This window comes from Trachypithecus francoisi, unplaced genomic scaffold (assembly GCF_009764315.1).
Source record: "Trachypithecus francoisi isolate TF-2019V2 unplaced genomic scaffold, Tfra_2.0 Lachesis_group20, whole genome shotgun sequence".
Lineage (NCBI taxonomy): Eukaryota > Metazoa > Chordata > Mammalia > Primates > Cercopithecidae > Trachypithecus > Trachypithecus francoisi.
In genome coordinates this window covers 12,950,785-12,972,667 of record NW_022681466.1, presented here as the reverse complement: position 1 = coordinate 12,972,667, position 21,883 = coordinate 12,950,785, and the positions used below count along the sequence as shown (strand labels likewise).

Here is a 21,883-nt window from a genome sequence, read left to right as displayed (position 1 = left end):
CTAATTTTTGTATTTTCAGTAGAGACGGGGTTTCACCATATTGGCCAGGCTGGTCTCAAACTCCTGACCTCGTGATCCGCCCGCCTAGGCCTCCCAAAGTGCTGGGATTACAGGCGTGAGTCACTTACTGTAATCCCAGGTACTTGGGAGGCTGAGGCAGGAGAATCGCTTGAACCCAGGAGGCAGAGATTGCAGTGAGCTGAGATTGTCCCGCTGCACTCCAGCCTGGGCGACAGGGAGTGAGACATCTCCAGGCCACCATGCTGGGAAACAGCAGAACTCAGGCGCTCCAGGCGAGCTGGATCAGAGAGCTGTGTTCTGATTGGCTGAGGCCTGGATTGCCTGAACCAATCATGATGGAGCAGAGGCCGCACTGACCCGGTTGCTGGCTGGCGTGGGGCAGGCGCTGATGGAGGGAGGCACCCCACAAGCAGGTGGTTTTGTTCCAGGAAAGCAGCAAGTGCAGTGGTTAAGAGTGTAGATGCAGAGCCAGCCTACCTGGATTGTGTCCTGGCTCTGCCACTTAATAGCTGTGCAATCTGAGTCAAATTATACAACCTCCTTGTGCCTCAGTTTCTTAATCAGTGTGGTGGGAGCTTCCTACCTCACTGGCAGGTTGTTAACCTGTGTAAATAAGTCCTGTTACCACCACACCCCCCACTTTCTGGTTCCTAGCAGAGACCAGAGAGCTGACCTGCATGCCCTGAGTCAGCAAATATTTACTAAGTGCCATGGTATTCCAGGCGTGTGGGTGGCTCTGCAGACAGCCCGTCTGGTGAAGGGCAGCTCCCTGAAGCCTGTAGTACTGTCTGCTGCAGGGGATGGCCCTCCTTCCATGTTGGAGGAAATGCTCGTGTGGCCAGAAGTGCCCTGGAAGGTGAGCGTGTGGCTTCTGATACATGGGAGGACCAAGAATTTTCTGGGCAGAAGGAACACCATGTGCAAATGAATGGAGGACCAGACAGCTGACTCCTGCCAGGGACCAGATAGCTCGGGCCTGCAGCCCCTAGGAAATGGAGACATGGAGAGGAGGGTGTTTGGGTTCCATCCATCCCAGGGCTATAGCCACAAATGTGGGGCTTCCCCTGATGTCCTGGGTCAGAAAAGGAAAGCCGCGCAACTCTGAGGTCTTCTCTCTCCCTCCTCTTCCCTGTTTTCTTTTCTTTCTTTTTTTTTTTTTTTTTGAGACGGAGCCTTGCTCTGTCCCCAGGCTGGAGTGCAGTGGTGCGATCTCAGCTCACTGCAACCTCTTCCTCCGACTTCAAGCGATTCTCTTCAAGCCTGGCTAATTTTTTGTATTTTTAGTAGAGGGGGTTTCACCATGTTGGCCAGGATGGTCTCAATCTCTTGACCTTGTGATCCGCCCGTCTCGGCCTCCCAAAGTGTTGGGATTACAGGTGTGAGCCACCACGCCTACCTCCCCCCTCTTTCTTTTTTTTCTTTCTTTCTCCTTCCTTTCTTCCTTCCTTTCTTTTTCATTCGTTTGTTCTTTCTTTTTTGAGACAGGGTCTTTCTCTGTTGCCCAGGCTTGAGTGCAGTGGTGTGATCACAGCTCACTGCAGCCTGGAACTCCGTGGTCCAAGTGATCCTCCTGCATCAAGCCTCTGGAACAGTTGTGTCTACAGGTGCACACCACCCTCAGTAATCAGATGCCCAACCCTCGGTAACAAAGTGAAAAAAGGCAGTCTTGGGGATGTGATCAGGTCCCACTGAAGCCACAGTCGACAGAACCTTTTTCAGAAGGTGGGAAGGAACCCAAGGAAGGGTCGCCTGCACCCAGAGTGGCTCAGTGGGGGAGGGGGAGTGGCCCAGCTGCTGTTGATCCTGAGTCTCTGATGCCTTCTTTGTCACTGCCTGGAGATTCAAAGTCCTCACGGAAGCATCGGATCCATGCCTGGCTGTTTTATTTTTTAAATTTTCTGTAGAGACGGGGTTTCACTATGTTGCCCAGGCTGGCTCCATCCTCGGCCCCAAAGTGCTGGGATTACAGGCTGAGCCACTCCCCGGCGTTTATAACCAGCTCCTCTTAGGTGCCTGGCTACACCTGCTCCTGCTGCTGCTTTAGCAGTGCGTTGGCCCTCTACTGCTGTGTAACAAATTACTCCAAAACACAGGGGCTTACAGCAAGCAGCTATCATATCTCACAGCAGCCGAGGCACAGGAAGCAACTCACCTGGGTGGTCTTCCACGAGGCTGCGTGCCGGGCTGGAAAATCCACTTCCAAGCTTTTTCCCCTGGCTGTTGGCAGAGAGTGAGTTCCTCCCCATGTAGAGGAAGGGAAAGGAGAGATGGCACGGGGTGGGGGGATGGAGAGGGAGAGAGAGGGAGAGAGAGGGAGGGAGAGGGAGAGAGAGGGAGAGGGAGAGGGAGGGAGGGGGGCGGGGAGAGAGGTGGGGGAGAGAGGGAGAGAGAGAGAAGGAGAACCAGGACAGAAGCTGCTGTGTGCTATGTCTCTCTAAACTGGCCTCCTGGCGCCTCTGCCCTGCTCTACTGATTACAGACCCTCCCTTGGTGGGGTGTGGCTGACAGGAGGGCAGAGGTGCAGGCCTGTGGGGCCATCTGGGAGGCTACCCACCCTGGATGGCTGCTGCTCTGCTGTGTGTGTGTGGGTGTGCACACGCACTCCGGCCTGTGTTTGTTTTAGTAGCTAGTTGGTGTTGTTATTAAGATGTCTCAAGTCCACTTGGAGCAGATTGAGGGTCACACTTAGAAAGTGGAATGTGGTTCCTCTGAATCCCTTCTTGGGAGGTCCCGAGCTCAGATGGCCTCTGCCGGTCCAGAGTAGACAAAGAATTCTTGTGGAAGCTGCCTTTGGATTTACTCTTGAACACACTCATATTTGCTGTGAATAACTCCCTTTTTTGTGATGCTCCCAGATCCTGCCTGTCCTGGCGATGTAGGCAAACGAATGAGCAGCATCCAAACTGTTCCCATGAGCTGAGGTCACAGCCTCGTCAGGCCCCAGGAAGGGGCAGTGCCCCTACCCCCACCTGGCCCCCAGCCCCCTGTAAGGCATGGAAGAGAGATGCAGGGGACAAGGCCAAGCAGTCCTGATACAGGTCCCAGACGGATGGGCGTCCCAGGCTTCAGACAAGTCACCTATCACGGACAGCATTAGTGATGTCCCAGCACCAGAGAGTGGCCCCAAGCTAAACCGAGGAGGGTCTGGGAGCCGGGGACATGGGTCTTCAGTGTGGGGAACTCATTACATCAGCCACTCGAGGGTCAGGAAATAATTTGTCACTCTCTGCCCCGCGTGGCCTCTGTGGAAATCAAACAAGCAGCGTTGCCCATTTTTAAAGATAAATTAATGCATCAATATAAAAAACGTCCGGCAGTGATGTGGAGGGGGTAGGCAGACAGGGCTGTGATTTACTGGCCCTTTAAGGAGTGTTTCTGGGGCCACTCTGGCTTCCTCCTGCCACCTGCAGGGTGCCCAGGGACCCCTCCACCGAGGTCATGAGCCACCCACCCCAACTGGGGGGCCCCTGACCAGGCGGACGTGCCACACTCCTCGAGCTGGTGACTCAGAAACATCCAGTATTAACTGCACTGGGACAGAGAGACAGGGAAGGAGTCGGGGCAGGAAGGAACAGTAGGCCTGTGCTGGGGCTGAGTGCTCCTGCATCCTCACACTGAGGGGCTTCTCCGGGCCTAGCCGCAGTGAGGCTAATGGGGTCCCCAAGGGGCTGTGGCTCCTGATGCCTTAGCACGAATAGGTGCCCCGCAGGCTCAGAGGGTCCCCCAGGGCTGTGCCCTCCCTTCCTGAGGGCACCTTGCCAGCATCCCCACCAACACCCAGGACCACCCCGGTCCATGTTTGCCAGTTCGGAAGGTGAGAAATGACACTTCCTGGCTGTGTGAATTTGCATGTCTTTGGTTTTCGGAGGGCGTGAGCTTCTTTCCATTTGTTTGGGGCCATTGTGAATGTCTGTTCAGTCTTTGCCTGTTTTCTATGGAAGGGTCCCCGTTTCCCTTGCGGACGGATGCAGCACTCTGGCAGCTGAACTGGTGGCGTTCAGCAGTGCTCATGTGTGCTTTAGCTGTGGTGCATGCGGGTGAGGAGGGCTGACGCTGGCCTGGAATCGTATGGGGCATCTGCAGCTGCAGCTTTGTTGTCAGAAAATGCTTAGAGAGGTCTCCTGGGAGCCAGGCAGGATGCGGCAGGAAACAGAGGGGCAGAGAGCTCAGGTCCACAGCAGCGGGAAGGGGCGCCAGCTACCAGAACCCAAGCAGGAATTGGGCTTGAGGGGGATGAGGAGTGGGAGAGGGGACTGAACATTTAGACAGGGTTGTGGGGGCCCTCTGAGAAGACATGTGAGCAGAGATGTGTGGGAGGAGATGGGGGCGCCTAGAGCAAGAAGAAGAGCAGTCCTCAGAGGGATGGGCACACAGAGGCCCCGGGGCGAGCACAGCCTGGGTGCATTCCAGGAGCTGCAGGGAGGCCAGGTCAGTGCCGTGGGGGCTGGGGCAGGGGGCCAGGCTACCTGGGGGTCTGTGGGTTCCGGGAATGCTTTGGCTTCTGCTCTGAGTGCTGGGCGTGTAGGCTGTCAGTTCTCCAGGTGCAGGGCAGACAGGTGGTATGAGGCCCAGTTTGCCAGAGCATGGAGCTCCAAGCCTTGTGACCCACAGAGAGAGCCCTGGGTCCGCAGGCCAGAGTTTGGTCCTCCGCAGAGCTCCTGGTCGGCCCGCCTCTGCCCTTCTCTCCATGACTTGGGGGTCCTGCTCTACAGCCAGGCGGCCCATGGGGAGCAAAGGTCCGGGCCAGTGAGAATCTCACATATCCCCAAGCCCCCACAGCAACAAGGGTTGAGGGAGCAAAGGACGGTCGGGATGGTGGGAGGTGGCAGTGGCCTTGGTTGGGGCGGGGGCGTGCTGCTGACTTTAGTGCCCTCCCGTTACTACATAAGGGTAAAGTGCTTGCCAGCCCCCACCCGTGTCCCTCTGTAAAGTGCTCCTGGCATCAAGCTGGGCTCCCCGGAGGCTCAGCCTCCATTTTCTCCTCTGGGCAAGGGGAGTCCTGGGCCAGCGCCTGCTGTCCAGCCTCGCTGTGCCCCGCAGCCCATTCCCTTTCCTGGAGACCCTGAGAGGCCTGGAGGGCCCAGGCGTCGGGGTCGGGTCAGTAGGCGGCCCAGGCCAGCTGAGGACCGGTCAGTGCGAGGGGTTTTGTCGGAACCAAGGCTGTGGCTACCTGAGGACTTTCTGCAGAGCTCCGCTCGGGCCACCTTGGGGGGCCGAGGCCGGGAGACCCGCAGGGCCCCCTAGCAGCGCCCTCTGCCCCCTTATCGACCTCTCCCAGACCAAGGTAGGGGACAGTGCCCGAGGGCAGCGGAGCCGGAAACGGGAGCGGGCACAACCCGGGCCCGGAACATCCCGGCGGCCCCGGGGCCTTTAGAGCCCGCGAGGGGCTGTCTCCTCGGGCGCGGTGGGGCCTGGGCTCTCAGCCTTGCCGCCGACCTCGGGAGAAGCCCCCCAGCCTCTCCACCCGGCAGCTGGAGGAGGCCCGTCCGGGGTTGGGGACAGCGCGATCGACCCGCCTGGGGCTAGGCCGAGGGCTGGGGGTCGCGGGCCGCGGGGGGCGCATGTACGAGACGCTTTTCCCGGCCCGCCAGGAGGCAGGACAGCGCCCCAACTTCACAAGCCGACGCTGCGTCCGCCCGCAGACCGCCGCGGAGGGCCGAGTGCGCACGCGCCTGACGCTGTCCCCACCGCGCGCCCTGTGATTGGCCCGGGCGGCCGCGCTCTCGGCCAATGAGTGCGTGGCTTCTGGCTCGCCGCGGGCCTTTGGGGCGAGGGGCGGGGAGGGTCAGTCTCGGGCTGGGTCTCGGGGCTTGGGGAGGCCTGCGCCGGCCCGCGGGGTCGTTCCTTCAAGCCGCCTGCTGCCGCTCCGGAGACAAGGCCAGCGAGTCCGTGATCCCGGCCGCCCCCAGTAGTGAGCCCGTGCGCAGAAGCGCCGGCAGAGAGACGCGGAGCCCCGTCCCACCTGGCCGGGGCCTGCCCCTCGCAGGGCCTCCCCGTCGACCCCCGGCCAGCCCCGCTCTCCCCGCTCCCATCCTGCGCGTCAGAAAAACAATGCTTGACTGGAGGGAGCCCGTGCCTGTGGTCCCAGCCACTCGGGAGGCCGAGGCGGGAGTCCCGATCTCTTGAGCTCGGGAGGTAGAGGCTACAGTGAGCCGTGATTGCGCCGCTGCACTCCAGCCTGGGCCATAGAGCGAGACCCTGTCTCTAAACAAAACAAAACAACAGTGCTTAGAAAGCAATCAAGGCCGGGCGCGGTGGCTCAAGCCTGTAATCCCAGCACTTTGGGAGGTCGAGACGGGCGGATCATGAGGTCAGGAGATCGAAACCATCCTGGCTAACACGGTGAAACCCCATCTCTACTAAAAAATATGAAAAACTAGCCTGGTGAGGTGGCGGGCGCCTGTAGTCCCAGCTACTCGGGAGGCTGAGGCAGGAGAATGGCGTGAACCCGGGAGGCGGAGCTTGTAGTGAGCTGAGATCGCGCCACTGCACTCCAGCCTGGGCGACAGAGCGAGACTCTGTCTCAAAAAAAAAGAAAAGAAAAGAAAAGAAAGCAAACAAGTCTGTTGCCAAAAACGATCAACAAAAATTAGCAGTGGCCATCTCTAGGTGGTGGGGTTGGAGGTAAATAAAAAATATTTTGACTGGGTGCGGTGGCTCACAGCTGTAATCCCAGCACCCCAGGCAGGAGTTCGAAACCAGCCTGGCCAACATGGTGAAGCCCCCGTCTCTACTGAAAATACACACACACACAAATTAGCCGGGCGGGCGTGGTGGTGCGCACCTGTAAGCTACTCAGGAGGCTGAGGCAGGAGAATCACTTGAGCCTGGGCAAGGCGGAGGTCGCAGTGAGCCGAGATCGTGTCACTGCACTCCAGCCTGGGTGACAGAATGAGACCCTGTCTCAAAAAAAAAAATTTTTTTTTCTATCTCTGTAATTTGTTAATTATTTCAGTTAGTATATTGCTTTTGGGCTGGGCGATGTGGCTCACGCCTGTAATTCCAGCACTTTGGGAGGCCGAGGTGGGCGGACCACGAGGTCAGGGGATCCAGGCCATGCTGGCTAACAGGGTGAAACCCCGCCTCTACTAAAAATAACACAAAATTAGCTGGGCGTGGTGGCGGGCGCCTGTAATCCCAGCTACTCGGGAGGCTGAGGCAGAATTGCTTGAACCTGGGAGGCGGAGATTGCAGTGAGTCGAGATTGTGCCACTGCACTCCAGTCTGGGTGACAGTGTGAGACTCCGTCTCAAAAAAAAAAAATTGCTTTTTTAAAATGAAAGCTGTGTAAGAAGAACGATAATAAAAACAGTAAGTGTTGGAGAGGATGTGGAGAAACTGGACCTCTCACACGATGCATGCGCTGTGAAAAACACTTTAGTGGTTCTCAAAGAGCGGAGGGTAGAATTACCCAGCAGTTCCGCGCAGTCACACACCCAGAGAACTGGAGGCAGGAACACAAACAGTGTGCTCAACACCGGTTATTCCAAATGTTGACAACGATACCACAGAGAAAAGGTGGAAAGAACCCATGTGTCCATCCATAAATGGAGTAACATAAATGGACCATAAATGTGGTCCCTCCATACAGTGGACTATGATTTAACCTTAAAAAGGAAGGAAATTCCCACGCACACCACACACAGATGGCCTGAAAACATTATGCTAAGTGAGATGAGCCAGTCACAAAGGACAACTTCTGTCTGATTCCCTTTATAAAACATCTAGAATAGGCAAGTACAGAAATAGAAAGTAGGTAAGGGGTTGCCAGGGGTTGGGGGGAGAGGGCAAGGCCAGGGGCTGGGGAGGGAGGGCAAGGCCAGGGGCTGGGAAAGGGCAGCAATGCTTCACCAGGTGTGTGCCTAACAGTTCTCAATCCCACTGGAAGAGCTGCGAGGGAAGGATGGCTCCTTCGGAATGGACACACAGAGACGGCTCCAGTACAGAGAGGGCCCTGAAATGCTGTGCTCCTCCCAGGACGCACAACTCCAGGTGACGGGGATAACACGCGACACAGCTCCTGCATCGATGCTCCCCCAGCTCCTGCCCTGATGCTCCCCAGTTCCTGCCTGGTTGCTCCCCTGGCTCCTGGCCGGGATGTTCCCCCAGGTCCTGGCCTGTTGCTCCTCAGCCCCTGCCTGGCTACTCCCCCAGTTCCTGCGTAGGTTCTCCCCTATCTCCTGGCCTGATGCTCCCCAGTTCCTGCCTTTGTGCTCCCCCCGCCCCCCGAACCCAGAGCGCTCTTTCCCTCTGGCCAGGCCCCTTTCGGGGCTCAGGTGGGAACCGAGCTGGCTTCTTCCTCCCAACCGGAGCAGCTCCCTGTGGTTCCCAGGTTGCCTGCCCATCCAGCTGGGAACACCGGCCTTGCGGGGAGGGGCGGGGGCGCTCACCAACAGGCGGCCGCACAGGGTGCGAAGGGATCCCAAGGCCCACCCAGGAGGAGCTCCTGGCTTTCAGTTGCCGGCTGCGCGCGCTGCCCACGCGGCCACGCTTGAGGCCTGGCAGGCGGCCGCCATCCCGGTCACGGCCGCTGGAGGGCGCCCCCGCACCGCTCCTGCCTGCTGGTTCCCGCGGGAGGGCGCCTGTGGCGGGCGCCGGAGGTTGATCTCCCGGTTCACGCCAGGATTGCGACCGGCGGCTAGAGCGGGAGGCCGCAGAGGCGAGTTCAGATCGCGGTCCCGACCCACCTGGCAGCGACTTCCTGTCTCGCGGCTGCGCTGCAGCTCTTCAGGTTGGGGTGAAAATGCAGAAACGGTCCCGTGGACTAAGTCACGGACGTTCGCTTCTCACAGTGCCGCGTGCCTGCCTGCAGACAACCGAGCCACGCACGCCGAGGCCACCCCACCGCCCTGGGCCTGAACGCGCCGGCCCAGACCGGCAGCCCCCTCGGATCCTAACACCTCTGCACCGCAGCGCAGGTGTGGGGGTCCTCAGCCCGCGCCATCCAAGCAAAAACCAAGAGCGCGAGCGCCACGCCTTCCCCCACCCTCTGCCCTGCGCCCCTGGCTGGCAGTCCCTCCTGCAGCAGCTGGGCCTGGAATTCGGCCTGTGGAAGGGGCCGCACCCACACAGGGCTCACGCCATGGATGTGGGCGCTGGGAGGGTCTCAGCGCTTTCCAGCCCTGGTCCCCGGCTGTTTCCTGGTGCTGCCCAAGAAGCAGGTCCCTCGGCCAAACCAGCCCGTCCTGGTGCCTCCCAGTGCCCTCAGTCTGTGGGCCTAGGGGCCAGAATGCTGGCGGATGGGCAGGCCCTGACCACTCTGTCCTCCCTGGGAGCTTGCTGGTGAGACGCTCATCTGCCTCAGGGGGCCCAATAATGGTCACCTGACATGAAGGGACAGAGGCGGTCTGTCCAGGGTGATGGTGACCACTGTCCTGGCATGTGACGGAGCCCAGGCCCTGGGCAAGTGCCATGCTGAGAGGGGCTGGCCGCCCGCTGCCGGTGGCCTCATTCAGGAAACCTCACTCCCCTGAGCAGCAGCTGGAGGAGAGGCAGTGGCACTGGGCCTCTGGGGGCGGATTAGAGGGGTGGCCCTGTGGCCTTGCTTGGGCAGGAGGGATGCTGCAGCAGCTGCTGGAGCTCCTGGGCAGGGGCTGTCCCTCAGTCAGCTGGGTCACAGAGCAGCCGGCGCCTGCGTCATTCTCAGCCTGCCCAAGGGGGAGGCTTCCGCTCCAGGTGGGTGACCCTGGGCCCTTGCTATTACCCCCACCGTCTTTCCTCTTTCCTCTCCGCCTCCTCCAGCCTCCCTGGGCAGCCTCCTCTCTTTCTCTGGTGGAGACTTCCAGCTTCCGGAGGCCTCCTTGTGAAAGCAATAAAATGCCTTTGAAAGGAGGCTGGGGTGTCTTGGGAGCTCCGGTGCCTCAAAGGGTCACAGGGCTGGGGGCTGAGAAGCCCAGAGGTGGCTGGGTAGGAGACACAGGCCTTGGCGTGCTTTCAGGGGACACAAAACAGGGACAGTCCCCACTGACTTTCCTCCCACTCCACCTCCACTAGCTCACCTCCCTCTTGTCAACACGGGGATCTCCTGCCCTGGAACATCCAGGGAAAGAGGTGCGTCTGAACCCCGAATGGGGAGACAGACGCCCTCAGGCTGTCCTCTTGGCTCCACTCCCCTCTTCCCTCCTGTTCACTGCTCCCAGCCACCCCGATGGGGCCTGTTTAATTGATTCAATTTGTTCAACAGTAAAAGCACTCCACAGATGTCAGCCTCCCAGCACCCGCCCCCGGGGAGCTGCAGACACCTGCCAAGGCTCTGGGTCTGGGAGTCCTTCCATGGCCACTAACACCAGGATTTGGGGGAGGCCTCTGGGTCTGGGAGCTCGCGCAGGTGCCCCCACTCACCAGAGCAGTGCAGCCACTTCAGCCCAAGGACTGCTCTGTCAATGGCACCAGCGGCGTTCTGAACAGTGATCTGACGCAAATGTGTCATTCTGAAGGGTTTAATGTTTTTAGACTCCCAGGTCTGGGAGGATGACCTTGGAGATGACCCCCGTTTTGGTCAGGCTGCCATCCCAGGCCCAGGCCACTGTCAGGGTCCCACCTTCTTCATCAACCCGGGCTTGGCGGATTTTCCAGGTAATAAGTGTTGGGAGGTGGACTGGGGGCTCCCAGGGTCCTGATCCTGTCCCCTGCAGGGGAGAGGCCCCTCGCCTACAGATTGGGAGCCCTGTGTTCACAGCTTCAGCGCGGTGGCCCGTCCTACTCCCAGGGATGTGTGTGGCCACAGTGGCGCTGGGAGATCCTCTCAGGTGTTGTCTAAGGGAAGATGTGGGCCTGGAGGTCAGGAGACCCAGGCTGAACCCCTGACACCCCTGCCCGGATCACAGCACTCTCTCCCTGTGTAGGTCCCTGGTCCCTGGGGCCACCACTTTCCATCCCAGAGGGAGGCCCGTGCTATGAACTGACTGGTTGGTTGAGTGACTGAAAAGGTGGACGGTTAAGAGAGCATTTGCACAGCTGGCCAGGCTGTGGCTATGGGGGCCTCTGCCCACCCCCATCCAGCCCCACCTTGGACGAAGACGCCCCAGCCGTGATTAGGAGAAAGCTCACCCTGAAAACTCCCAGGTTAGGGTTACCTGGACACCTGCCTCTCCGGCTTGGGGGTCTCTCTCAGGCAAGATCGGGCCTGTCTATCATTGGCTTAGGTTTTAGGAAGGTCCCAGGCTAATTTGCCAAGGGCTGCGCTTCTCCATAACTCCCAGGACACAGGGAGAAGACGAGGGGAGGGAAACTGAGGGACGGAGATGAAAGCGCTCGTCCCAGCACTTCAGGCGCTGGGCCCTGGTGGCTGTGAACAAGCTGGGGGTGGGGCGTCGGGCCGCGCCCCCGCCCCCTCCAGACCCCCAGCGCGGACCCCGGCTCCGAGGTGGGGGCGCTCGCAGTCGCGCGAACCCCGGGGTGCGGAGAGAACAAAAGGGGCCCCGCCCCCTCCCCCGGGCCGGCCCGCCGAGGCCAATCGGCGCGGCCGCTACCTCCTCTGCTCTCTAATTGGCTGTGCGGCGGCCAATCGGGTGCGGGGACCACCAGCTCGTGCGGCCCCACGTGGGGCGGTGCGCGCGGCTGTTCGCGGACCGCAGCGGGCGGGGCGCGTGGTTCGGTCGCGCGCTGCGCGCCTCGGGGACGCGATCCGCGCCACCTCCAGCCGTCCCTGCCGTCCCAAGGCCGCCTGCGAGCGGCGTCGTGATTTCGGGCGCGCGGGGCTGGGGGCCATCGCCGGGAGCTGTGCGGTTCCCGGCTCGGAGGCGCTGGGCCGGCGTCGCGGCTGCCCCTTGCCCACGCGGGAGGTGAAGCGAGCGGCGCTTAGGGACCAGGAGCGAAGGCAGTGCCACCTGGCGAGACTGGGAGGCCGAGGTGGGCTGTGGAAGGAAGAGGTGGGCCTGCAGTTGGTGGTGGTGGGATCAATTCATTCATTCATTGAGTCCGTCATTGACACCTCCTACTCCAGGGCCCTCGGGACACAGCGGTGGCCCCAGCGGAGGCTTGGAGGCTCGCCTCCCCCCAGTTTCCATTAGTCTCCCCTCCAAACTACTCCAAGTGGAACGTACAAGCATGTTTTTTGATATGGGCAATTGACACACTCTTACATTTTTATGGCACCCTCAGACAGGGTGTTTGAGGAGAGTTGAATAAATGGAAAATATGTGAATTAAAGGAGAGCTGTGCAGTACCCAGGGCCAGCAACAAAGGGGAGCTGTTACCCCCTGAGACCTGGAGGGCAGCTACAGCCATAGGAGAGGCTGTCTCCAGGAGCAGTGCCCTTGGAGAGGGACACAGCGACCCGGCAGGGAGGAGCCACTGCTGTACACTGACCTCATACCTCCTGCCTGCTTGGCTCGTCTGCGGGCTGCGCATTAGTTGAAGTAGGTTGGAGGCCAGGGAGCAAGGAGGCCCCATGGATCCTGGACCTACAGTCAGCTTCCTGGGACACAGAGCGGGGGCTGGGGTGGGGCAATGGGAAGGTGTCCAGCACCTTTTGAAGTGTGAATAAAAGCATCGTAGAAAATGTTGCTGTTTTGCTTTGATTCTGATGTGTAGCCCATGTAGAGGCAGCCCAAGATGGGGCAAGGCCAGGCTGGGCCCCGCCTCTTGCAGATCCATTAGGACCCACCCAGCCCAGAGCCAAGGGGAACTTCCCTGTAGGGCTTCCCATCCTGTAAGTGATGAGTCACAAAACGAGGCAGGACTGTGGACGAGGAATGCCCGTGTCAGTGCGCGTGCACGGTGCTGTTCAGTCGCCTCTTCCTGGGAGTCCTCCCGGATGCTCTGATGCTTGCCGATCTTAGCAGCTGTCACAAGTCACAGCTGGGACCCTAATTCCCCAGGCAAGGACTGATCCTGTTCACTGTTGCCCCTTCATGGGGCCTGCATCTGGAAGGACAATGAATCTGCCTGGCTGAGGCCTGAGACGGGGGCTTCCCCCTGAGGCAGAGGACATTTGTTTACTCACCAAACCTTCTCAGGGGAGCCTTTCTTTGCCAGGTTGGGCTCAGCCCCAGGGAGCCCAAGGAAGAAAGGATGTAGTCCAGACTTGGAGACGTCTGTGGCCCAACAGTGAAGCCATGCACAAGTTCCTGATAAGGTGGCTCGGGCCCAGGTCCTCTGAGAGGCTCAGCAGGGGAAGGACTCTTGGATAATGAGGACGAGAGAGGGGGTGGCACTTGAGGTGGCTTTGAAGGGCAAGGAGGAGTAGGAGTGGTGGAGAAGCTGAAGAGAAGCAGGGAGCAAGGAGGTGCCACGATGGGGATCAAGGACGTGGCATCCGGGGGAGTGTGGCTGTGCACAGCTGGGCCTCTGCCTCTCGGGCATTAGGAGGCCAGGACGAGGCACCCCGTCCCTGGCTTCTCCGCCTGTGGTATGACGATGATGATAGGGTTGTTGGGAGGGTGAGAGGATGTAGGTGACGTGCAGCACAGTGTCTTGGTAATTACAGGCTTGATAAATATACGTGAGCTGTCATTACAAGCATTTGTTGCAGTTGAGGAGGTGGTGGTGGGCTTGGCTGGAGTGAGTGAGCTGCCTGTGGGGGGCTGTGAGGTTAGCGCGAGGATGGCCCTCTTTCAGGGACGTGCAGGCTGCCTCTCATTCCTGCAGCGCACATGGCAGACATCACTAATCCATCAGCCACTCTCTCCCACGGAGCCCAGCGGTGGCCTCAGGCCTTCAGCTCATTCTCCAGGCAGCCCCTGCTAATCAATCACAGCTGGCACACAGATGTCCCTGCCTGCCATCTCCGATTCCACTGACATCAAAAGCTGGGATCTGGGCTGGGTGCGGTGGCTCATGTCTGTGATCCCAACACTTTGGGAGGCCAAGGTAGGAGGACTGCTTGAGCCCAGGGAGGTCGAAGCTGCAGTGAGCCGTGACCGTGCCACTGCATTCCAGCCTGGGGAATAGAGGGCGTCCCTGTCTCAAAAAATTAAATTAAATTAAAAAATTGGGATTTAATGGCTGGGAACCAGAAGTGCCCCCCAACCCTGGGCCTGTTTCCCATGTGGAAGGGAGTCCTGGGCTGGTGGATGGGATTTTATTATTTTTTTGAGACAGGATCTTACTCTGTTAGGCTGGAGTGGGGTGGCGTGATCTCGGCTCACTGCAACCTCTGTGTCCCAGGCTCAAGTGATCCTCCCATCTCAGTCTACCGAGTAGCTGGGACTACGGGCACACCACCATGCCCAGCTAATTTCTGTATTTTATTTTATTTTTGAGACAGAGTCTTGCTCTGTCACCTAGGTTGGAGTCCAATGGCACGATTTCAGATCACCGCAACCTCTCCCTCCTGGGTTCAAGCGATTCTTCTGCCTCAGCCTCCCGAGTGGCTGGGACTACAAGTGTCGCCACCACACCTGGCTAATTTTTATAGTTTTAGTAGAGACAGGGTCTCACCATGTTGGCCAGGTTGGTCACGAACTCCTGACCTCAGGTGATCTGCCCTCCTCAGCCTTCCAAAGTGCTGGGATTACAAGCGTGAGCCACCACACCCTGCCTAATTTCTGTATTTTTTGTAGAGATGGGGTTTTGCTCTGTTACCCAGACTACTCTCAAACTCCTGAGCTCAAGCAATCTGCCTGCTTCGGCCTCCCAATGTGCTGGGATTACAGGCGCAAGCCACCACACCCAGCCTGGGATCTTTCTTAGGAGTAGAGGGGCTGGAGGGTTCAGAAGCCTGTCTCTAGAAAACAGTTTCTGGCTTGAGGTTCAGGATGTGCGGGTGCCCTTGGTGCTGTCAGAACAGCCCGGACCCAAAGCCAGGGAGGGCAAGAAGGATGGCACCTGCCAGGGTCGGGGAGAGAATGGACCAGAAGGAGGTACTGGAGTACAGGAGCACTGGACTGGGCCTGGGGACAGTGCAGAGCCCTGAGCCTCAGGGAGGGAAGCCCAGGCTATCCTGAACAGGGGACAGAGGAGGAGGAACAAGGGCTGCATTGTCGGGCAGGCGGCAATTGGTGGTTACAGGGATGAGAGCGTCCTGCAGAGTCATACTCTGCATTCTCAGACCACGCCTCCTCCATCTTTATATTCTTATTAAAAATGTGGGCCGGGCGCAGTGACTCACGCCTGTAATCTCAGCACCTTGGGAGGCCAAGGCAGGCAGATCACTGGAGGCCAGGAGTTCAAGACCAGCCTGGCCAACATGGCGAAACCCCGTGTCTACTAAAAATCCAAAAAATTAGCCGGGCGTGGTCGCGGGCACCTGTAGTCCCAGCTACTCGGGAGGCTGAGGCAGGAGAATGGCGTGAACCCGGGAGGCAGAGCTTGCAGTGAGCCGAGTTCACGCCATTGCACTCCTGAGTGAGACTCCGTCTCAAAAAAAACAAAGAAACAAAGAAACAAAAAAAGTGAAGTAGGTGCATCTTTTTTTTTTTTTTTTTTTTTTTTTTTTTTTTTTTGAGACGGAGTCTTGCTCTGTCGCCCAGGCTGGACTGCAGTGGTGCAATCTCAGCTCACTGCAAGCTCCACCTCCTGGGTTCATGCCGTTCTCCTGCCTCAGCCTCCCGAGTAGCTAGGACTACAGGCGCCTGCCACCATGCCTGGTTAATTTTTTTTTGCATTTTTTAGTAGAGACAGGGTTTCACCGTGTTAGCCAGGATGGTCTTGATCTCCTGACTTTGTGATCTGCCCTCCTCAGCCTCCCAAAGTGCTGTGATTACAGGCGTGAGCCACCGCGTCCAGCCAGGTGCAACAATCTTAAACTGCAGATCACTGGACTTTCACATTCGCGCACACCCATGCAACCGCCAGCGCAGTCCAGAGAACTCCCAGCCCTCAGAGGCTCCCTCATGCCCCTTCCCATGCAAGCCCAGGAGCGCTCGGACACCCATCCCGGAGACCGCTCCACCTGATCCTTAGTCCACGCCAGCGGAACTGCACAGCCGTCCTCTCTGAGGCTGGCGCCTTCACGCAGCACAGTGCTGCCCCGTGTTCGCTGCATTGCGGGGTCACTGCAGGAGTCTGTAGCGTGTTGTAGTCCATTGTATGGATGTAACGCTTTATCTATCAAGTGTCTTGTTGACAGACATTTAGGTCATCTCCACAGTTTATGAAGAGTGTTGCTACAAACGATCTAGTGTGTGTCCAGTGCTCGACAGTGGGGGTTTCTTGTGGATGTTAGCACACACCACCAGCTCTCCAAGCCGCTATCCTGCCCGCTGCTCCCACCTGCAGTGTGGGTGGGTTCTGATTGCCCCACATGGTGCCAGCACTGGGGACTGTCTGTCCTTTCCCGTAGGCCATTTGTGGGGTGGGGGAGACACGTCGCCTCTCCATCCTTCCAATGTCCCTGTGGATGGGAGACTTACTGGGGGGCCTGCGCTACCCCCCACACAGCCACCAGCAAGCCCTGGTGGTGCTGGAATGCCAGCCTCAGTTCCTTCCTCATGTTTGAAACCGGGTTCAGAAAATGAAATGTGGCTGGGTGTGGGTCACTGGAAGGCCCTGAGGCCTGCAGCCTCAATGCAAGGTCAGGAAGGGGGCAGAGAAGACAATGGGGTGGAAGAAAAGGGCTGGGAGGGGGACTCTGGGCATTGGGGGAGGGTAGAGAGAGGGACAGGAGTGGCTGGGGCCAGGGAGGAAGGGGTGGGGAGGGTGGTGGGTCACGGAATGGGCACTCACCAAGACGAGACTCACCTGCCCAGCGTTCACTGGGTACCTGCTTGAGCCCAGACCCCCAGCCGGGAGCTAAGGATATAATGTGAATACCAGGCAGGGGCCCTGCCCTCACATTAGTGACAGTCCTGGGGAGGCAGCAATCAAATAAACCCACAATAAATACATAATTACAGGCTGTGCGAGAGCTCTGTGCTGTGAGAGGGGCTGGCTTGGCAGCAACATCAAGCTGAGAGTGGACCTCAACCTCAGAGAACACGGGGCCCTGGGAGTCTCAAAGGGGGGGTCCCAGCAGAATGAGAGTGGGGAGAAGTGGAGAGTGGATGTTGGGTGTGGGCCGGCAGGGCTGGTCACAGAGGAGAGCCAAAGAGACAGGGTGGACTGAAGGGTAAGCAACACAGACATCAGATTTCAATTCAGGCTCTACAGAAATACCACAGAAATAGTGGTGACTGAAGCAAGGGGGATGCTTCTTATTTTTTTACATAAGGCCTCCAGGGCCACTCTGGAGCCTCTAATCACCAGGAACCCAGGCTCCTCTGTCTTGTTGCTCTGCCATCCTCAACTGTGGCTTCTTTCTCATGACCCAAAATAGCTGCTTAGGATCCAGCCATCACACCTACATTCCAACTAACAGGAAGGGAGAAGAGTACAACCTTATGCTTAAGGATACTTTCTTCTGCACATGTCATTGCTGTTCACCCTTGTTACCCAGCACTCGGACCCATGGCTGCATCTAGTTGCAAGGCACGCTGGGAAATGTAATTTTCACTCTTAAAGGCCAGGTGCCCAGTTATGAGTTGGGGCCTCCATTACTGAGGAAAAAGCGGGGGCAGGTACTAGGCAATATAGTTCCCCCCACCCCTGGTGATTGGAAAGGAAGAGCTGATGCTGGAGAAGAGGTGCCAGCAGGTCCAGTGCTCAGCCGTGTCTTCCATGAGCCGTCCTGCTGCTGTCACTTTCCATGTCATTTTCGTGGACAAGGAAATCAGGTCTCAGGAAGGCCAGTGGCTTGCCCAAGGGCCCACAGCAAGAGGCAGGCCAAGAGAAGCAGACCCAGCTAGGAACCTTCCAGAACCTCCATCTATCTGGTGGGGAGAGGGCTCCAGACCATGAGGCCCCCACTGCTCTCTTCCCCAAGATTCTCCTTCTCTCCGGGTCCCTGGATGATCAAGGCTGTGACGTCACCACCTTAAGCAGGACACAGGTGTGGCCACAGACCCCTTCCCATCTTCCTGGAGCACAGCAGGCATGGCAGGGACCCACAACGGGGTGGCCACGCTCTGGATGGTCAGGTGTGCCCTCAACACTGGTAGCCCCCTGCCCCCAGCACTGGCAGCCTCCTGCCTCATGCAGAAACCAGGACTGATGAGAGAAGAGGCTGGACCTGCCACTGCCCTCTATCCTGGCCTCAGTCCACATTTGGGCTCAAGGATAGCGTCCTCCCCAGCACCAGAGCTGAGTGTGATCCTCCCGCCTTGGCCTCCAAAAATGTTGGGATTATGGGTGTGAGCCACTGCACCCAGTCCAGAGCATTTTCTATGCGGACACAAAGGCTGCATTCACACACACACGTGTATGAAACAGGACGGGATGTGGGTTTTTTTTTTTTTTTTTTTTTGAGACGGAGTCTCGCTTTGTTGCCCAGGCTGGAGTGCAGTGGCGCCATCTCAGCTCACTGCAAGCTCCGCCTCCCGGGTTCACGCCATTCTCCTGCCTCAGCCTCCCAAGTAGCTGGGACTACAGGCGCCTGCCACCACACCTGGCTAATTTTTTGTATTTTTAGTAGCGACAGGGTTTCACTGTGTTAGCCAGGATGGTCTTGATCCCCTGACCTCATGATCTGCCCACCTTGGCCTCCAAAGTGCTGGGATTACAGGCGTGAGCCACCGCGCCCGGCCTGGGATGTGGGTTTTGTGCTGCCACCGGCCCTGCTCACCTCCCTGACTGAGTGGCTGGGCTGTCACTCATACTGGATCAGTGAGGTAGACCCTGCTGATGGAGGAGTGTCCAGTCCAGTCTTTTGAGGAGGTCTTTGTGTTGGGTACTTGTGGGTACTCGGGAAGGAGGGCTACCTTCCCCCTTCGTCAGGCCTCAGTTGGCCCCACCTGCCACCACAGTGTTTGTGGGACGCCGGGAACCCGGAGATGCTCAGAGCATGCACTGTCACCAGGGGCGGTGAATCCGTCACTACTCTGTGCAGGGCAGGAGCTGACAGCACCAAGACCCTTAGGATTTTAACGGATGCAGTCAGCTCAAATGCCGTCAGCACTAAAGGAAGCTACGGCCAGAACGGCCGGGGCAGCGTGGACCTCTGGGCCTCTGAGCCTCCGAGGACCCAGCTGTCATCAGGGTTCTGTCTGTCTTTACATTTGTCTCCGCGTTTCTGTCCCTTGCTCTTTCTCTCTGTGTGTTGGCCTCTGCTTCTCCACTACAAACACGTGTTTCCCTGTTCTTCAAGGGGAATGGGGGCATGACCCAGGCAGGGCCAGGCCAGCTCGTTTCCAGTGTGGCTACCCAGTAGCAATGCAGGGTCCTTGCTCATTCCAGGAAAGGGCTTGGTTCCCTGGGCCAGGGGACATGGCTGTGTGATCATCCAGGCCTGGGGGTCGGGTAACAACTCTACCAGAACCACGTGGGTCAGGCGAGGGCAGTTCCAGCACAAAACAGGGGCATCTGTTACCAGAAGGTGGCAGGAAGGCCTTGGGGCAGACATGGCAGCGGGGGCCACACTCAGCCCCGTGGGAGCCACACATTTCCCCTGAGCCACTCCCACGACTCCAGGGGCACCGTGCAGCCATCTGATGGTCAAAAATCCACTCCCTTTCCCCCCAGGAGATGAGCCGGGCCACTCAGCTGTGGCTGCAAAGGTGACAGCTGTGCCTGCTATCTGGGATGTCCACCTCCCTGAGTTCTCCTGAGGGTCTGCCGGGTGTCTGCAGCTGTGGAGTGGATGCTGGAACTACCCACTGCCAATCTACCTGACACCCAACAGAAGGGGAAGAAGAGGAGAAAAGAAAATAGAAAGCACACAGCCCCACGTGAGAAAGTCAAGGTGCCCTCCTTTTCCTGAGGGAGCCCCGAGCTGCCATGGGTGTCTGCAGTGCCTTCACTCCTGGCCTTACCACCGTTGCCCTCATCTCCAGCTAGAGCCTTGCACAGGTGGCTTCTTTCCCTGGTGGGGAGACCCAACTTTTATTCCTGGGGTGTCTGAGCCCCTGTGGTTCTTGCCCTCTTGGGGTTGCAGAGGTCTCCCACCAGTGCATTTGTGTGTCGTACGGGTAGGTTCTGAGGTCCCCAGCTCCACCCACATCCCCTTGCTCAACTGCAGGCCAGAATGGCAACCACACACCCTCTTTCTCCTACCCACCCTGCGGCCCACGGAACCCGAAATGGTTCCAGATCCCTGGGCTGTAACGATGTCCCCCGTGGGTGCCACACTGCAGACCAGTGCAGCTCTGAGTCAGGACCGGAGGCAGAGCTTAGGGGCACTAGTGTGACAGTGAGAGGCTGAAACTCCTCCTCCAACTCCTGCCTCCTGAAGCCAGGACTGGAGCTTATGCTGGCTCGTGGGGTGCCCTGCCCCAGACCAACCAGGCTGCGTGGCTCCCGGGTTGCAGATGCTAGGGACAGAGGGTGAGATGGGGAATGGCCGTGACTTAGTTCCTGGCTGTGCTTGTGCCTGGAAATGAGTTCCTTGGTTGCAGGGGCGGGGTGGGGTTCCCTGAGCAGGTCTAGAGGTTCTCCAGGCCCATGGCACGACCTCATCCAGAGCAGTACCTGTTCCTGATCAGGACAAGTTGCTGCCCATGCCACAACGGAAGGGACCAAAGTCATCAATGTGCCCCACAGCGCTGCCAGGTGCCCGTGAAGCATGGCACTGTGCTGGGATTTCAGGTCTGTTGTGGCTTCTACAATTGAGCCTTCCTCAGTGCGAATCCAGACCAGCCACTGGATTGGGGACGGCAGTTTCAAGACGGAGTGCCTGTGCTTGACCTTCCTCCCTGCACACTGCGAATCCGTGGGGCGAGCTGCAGATTGGCTGGGGGGAGGGAGGTGATGGGCACCCCTTGGTGGGTCATGTGCCCACCTGACTCTGAAGAATTCTTCTGCAGTGGGGCTTCTGGTGGGCTCACATGGCCCTGCACGTGCTCAGCCTCCAGGCACAACACAAATGCCTGCGGATCCTCCTGTTCCTCGAACTCCCCCGACTCCTGTCCCCAACTCGTTTGCCATGTGTTTTTTCCAAGTCCCTCACATTTGGCCAGATGGCCAGGCACTGCCCAGGACCCTGTGTAGGCCTCGGCCTTAAACATGGAGACGTCCACTCAATGTGCTGCACCCTGGAAGGGGTATCCTGCGAGGTGGGGCTGTGAGGGTGCAGCCATCCACTTGGGGCTGGGGCAGGCATCCTACAGAGCATGGTCTGTAAACCAAGGCTGCTGCCTCCTTGGTCAGCAGGTGATGGCGCTTTGCAGAGGCCATGAGTTTGAGGTGAGGGAGGGTCAGTGTAGCAGGAGTGGGCTCCAGCAGCTTCCTGAGCCTTCAGGGCCTGCATGGGTTTTTTCTGCCAGTGATGGATGGCTGGGTGCAGCTGCGTGCAGCCAGGTGGGCTGAGGAGACCCACTTTATGTTGGACAGCTGGGTTTCAAGGTCAACCGCAGTTGTGAAGACAGGCTGCCAGATTTAATGAATAAAATAGAGAAGCTGGGTGCGGGACTCACGCCTATAATAACAGCACTCTGGGAGGCTGAACCGGGGGTTCGAGGCCAGCCTGGGCAATATAGCGAGACACTCCCCCACCCAACTCTACAAAAAATAAAATAAAAAAATTAGCCGGGCTTGGTGGCATGTATCTGTAATCCCAGCTACTTGGGAGGCTGAAGTGGGAGGATGGCTTGAGCACAGGAGGTGGAGGCTGCAGTGAGCCAAGATCCCACCACTGCACCCCAGCCTGGGTGACAGAGTGAAACCCTCTCTCTGTCTCTAGATAAATAAATAGGACGTCAGGTTAATTTAAATTTCAGATAATGAATAATTTTTAGTGTAAGTATACCCCTCATATTGCATGGAACATGCTTATTTTACAAAGTACTTGTTCTTCACCAGTAATGTGAATGACACTGTGGGTTCTGCAACCCCATCCGGACTCCCAGGTTCCGCCGCTGTCAGAGCCCAGTGCTGGCAGAAGAGAATGTGGCCGGTTACCTGCAGGAGGTCACAGGAAGAACTGTGTGCTCATTGGGTCCCAGGGCTGAAC

The 21,883-nt window shown here is 58.3% G+C and overlaps 1 protein-coding gene across 1 annotated transcript; it reads left to right on the top strand.

Moving 5' to 3' along the window:
* Positions 1–821: 821 nt before the first annotated feature.
* LOC117066823 lies at positions 822–9,776 on the top strand. Its single transcript, XM_033182591.1, is given in 5 exon segments — positions 822–877; positions 7,910–8,013; position 8,430; positions 8,645–8,937; positions 8,939–9,776. Coding segments are annotated over 5 exon segments (744 nt in total). The 5' UTR covers positions 822–835; the 3' UTR covers positions 9,243–9,776.
* The last annotated feature ends 12,107 nt before the right edge of the window (positions 9,777–21,883 follow it).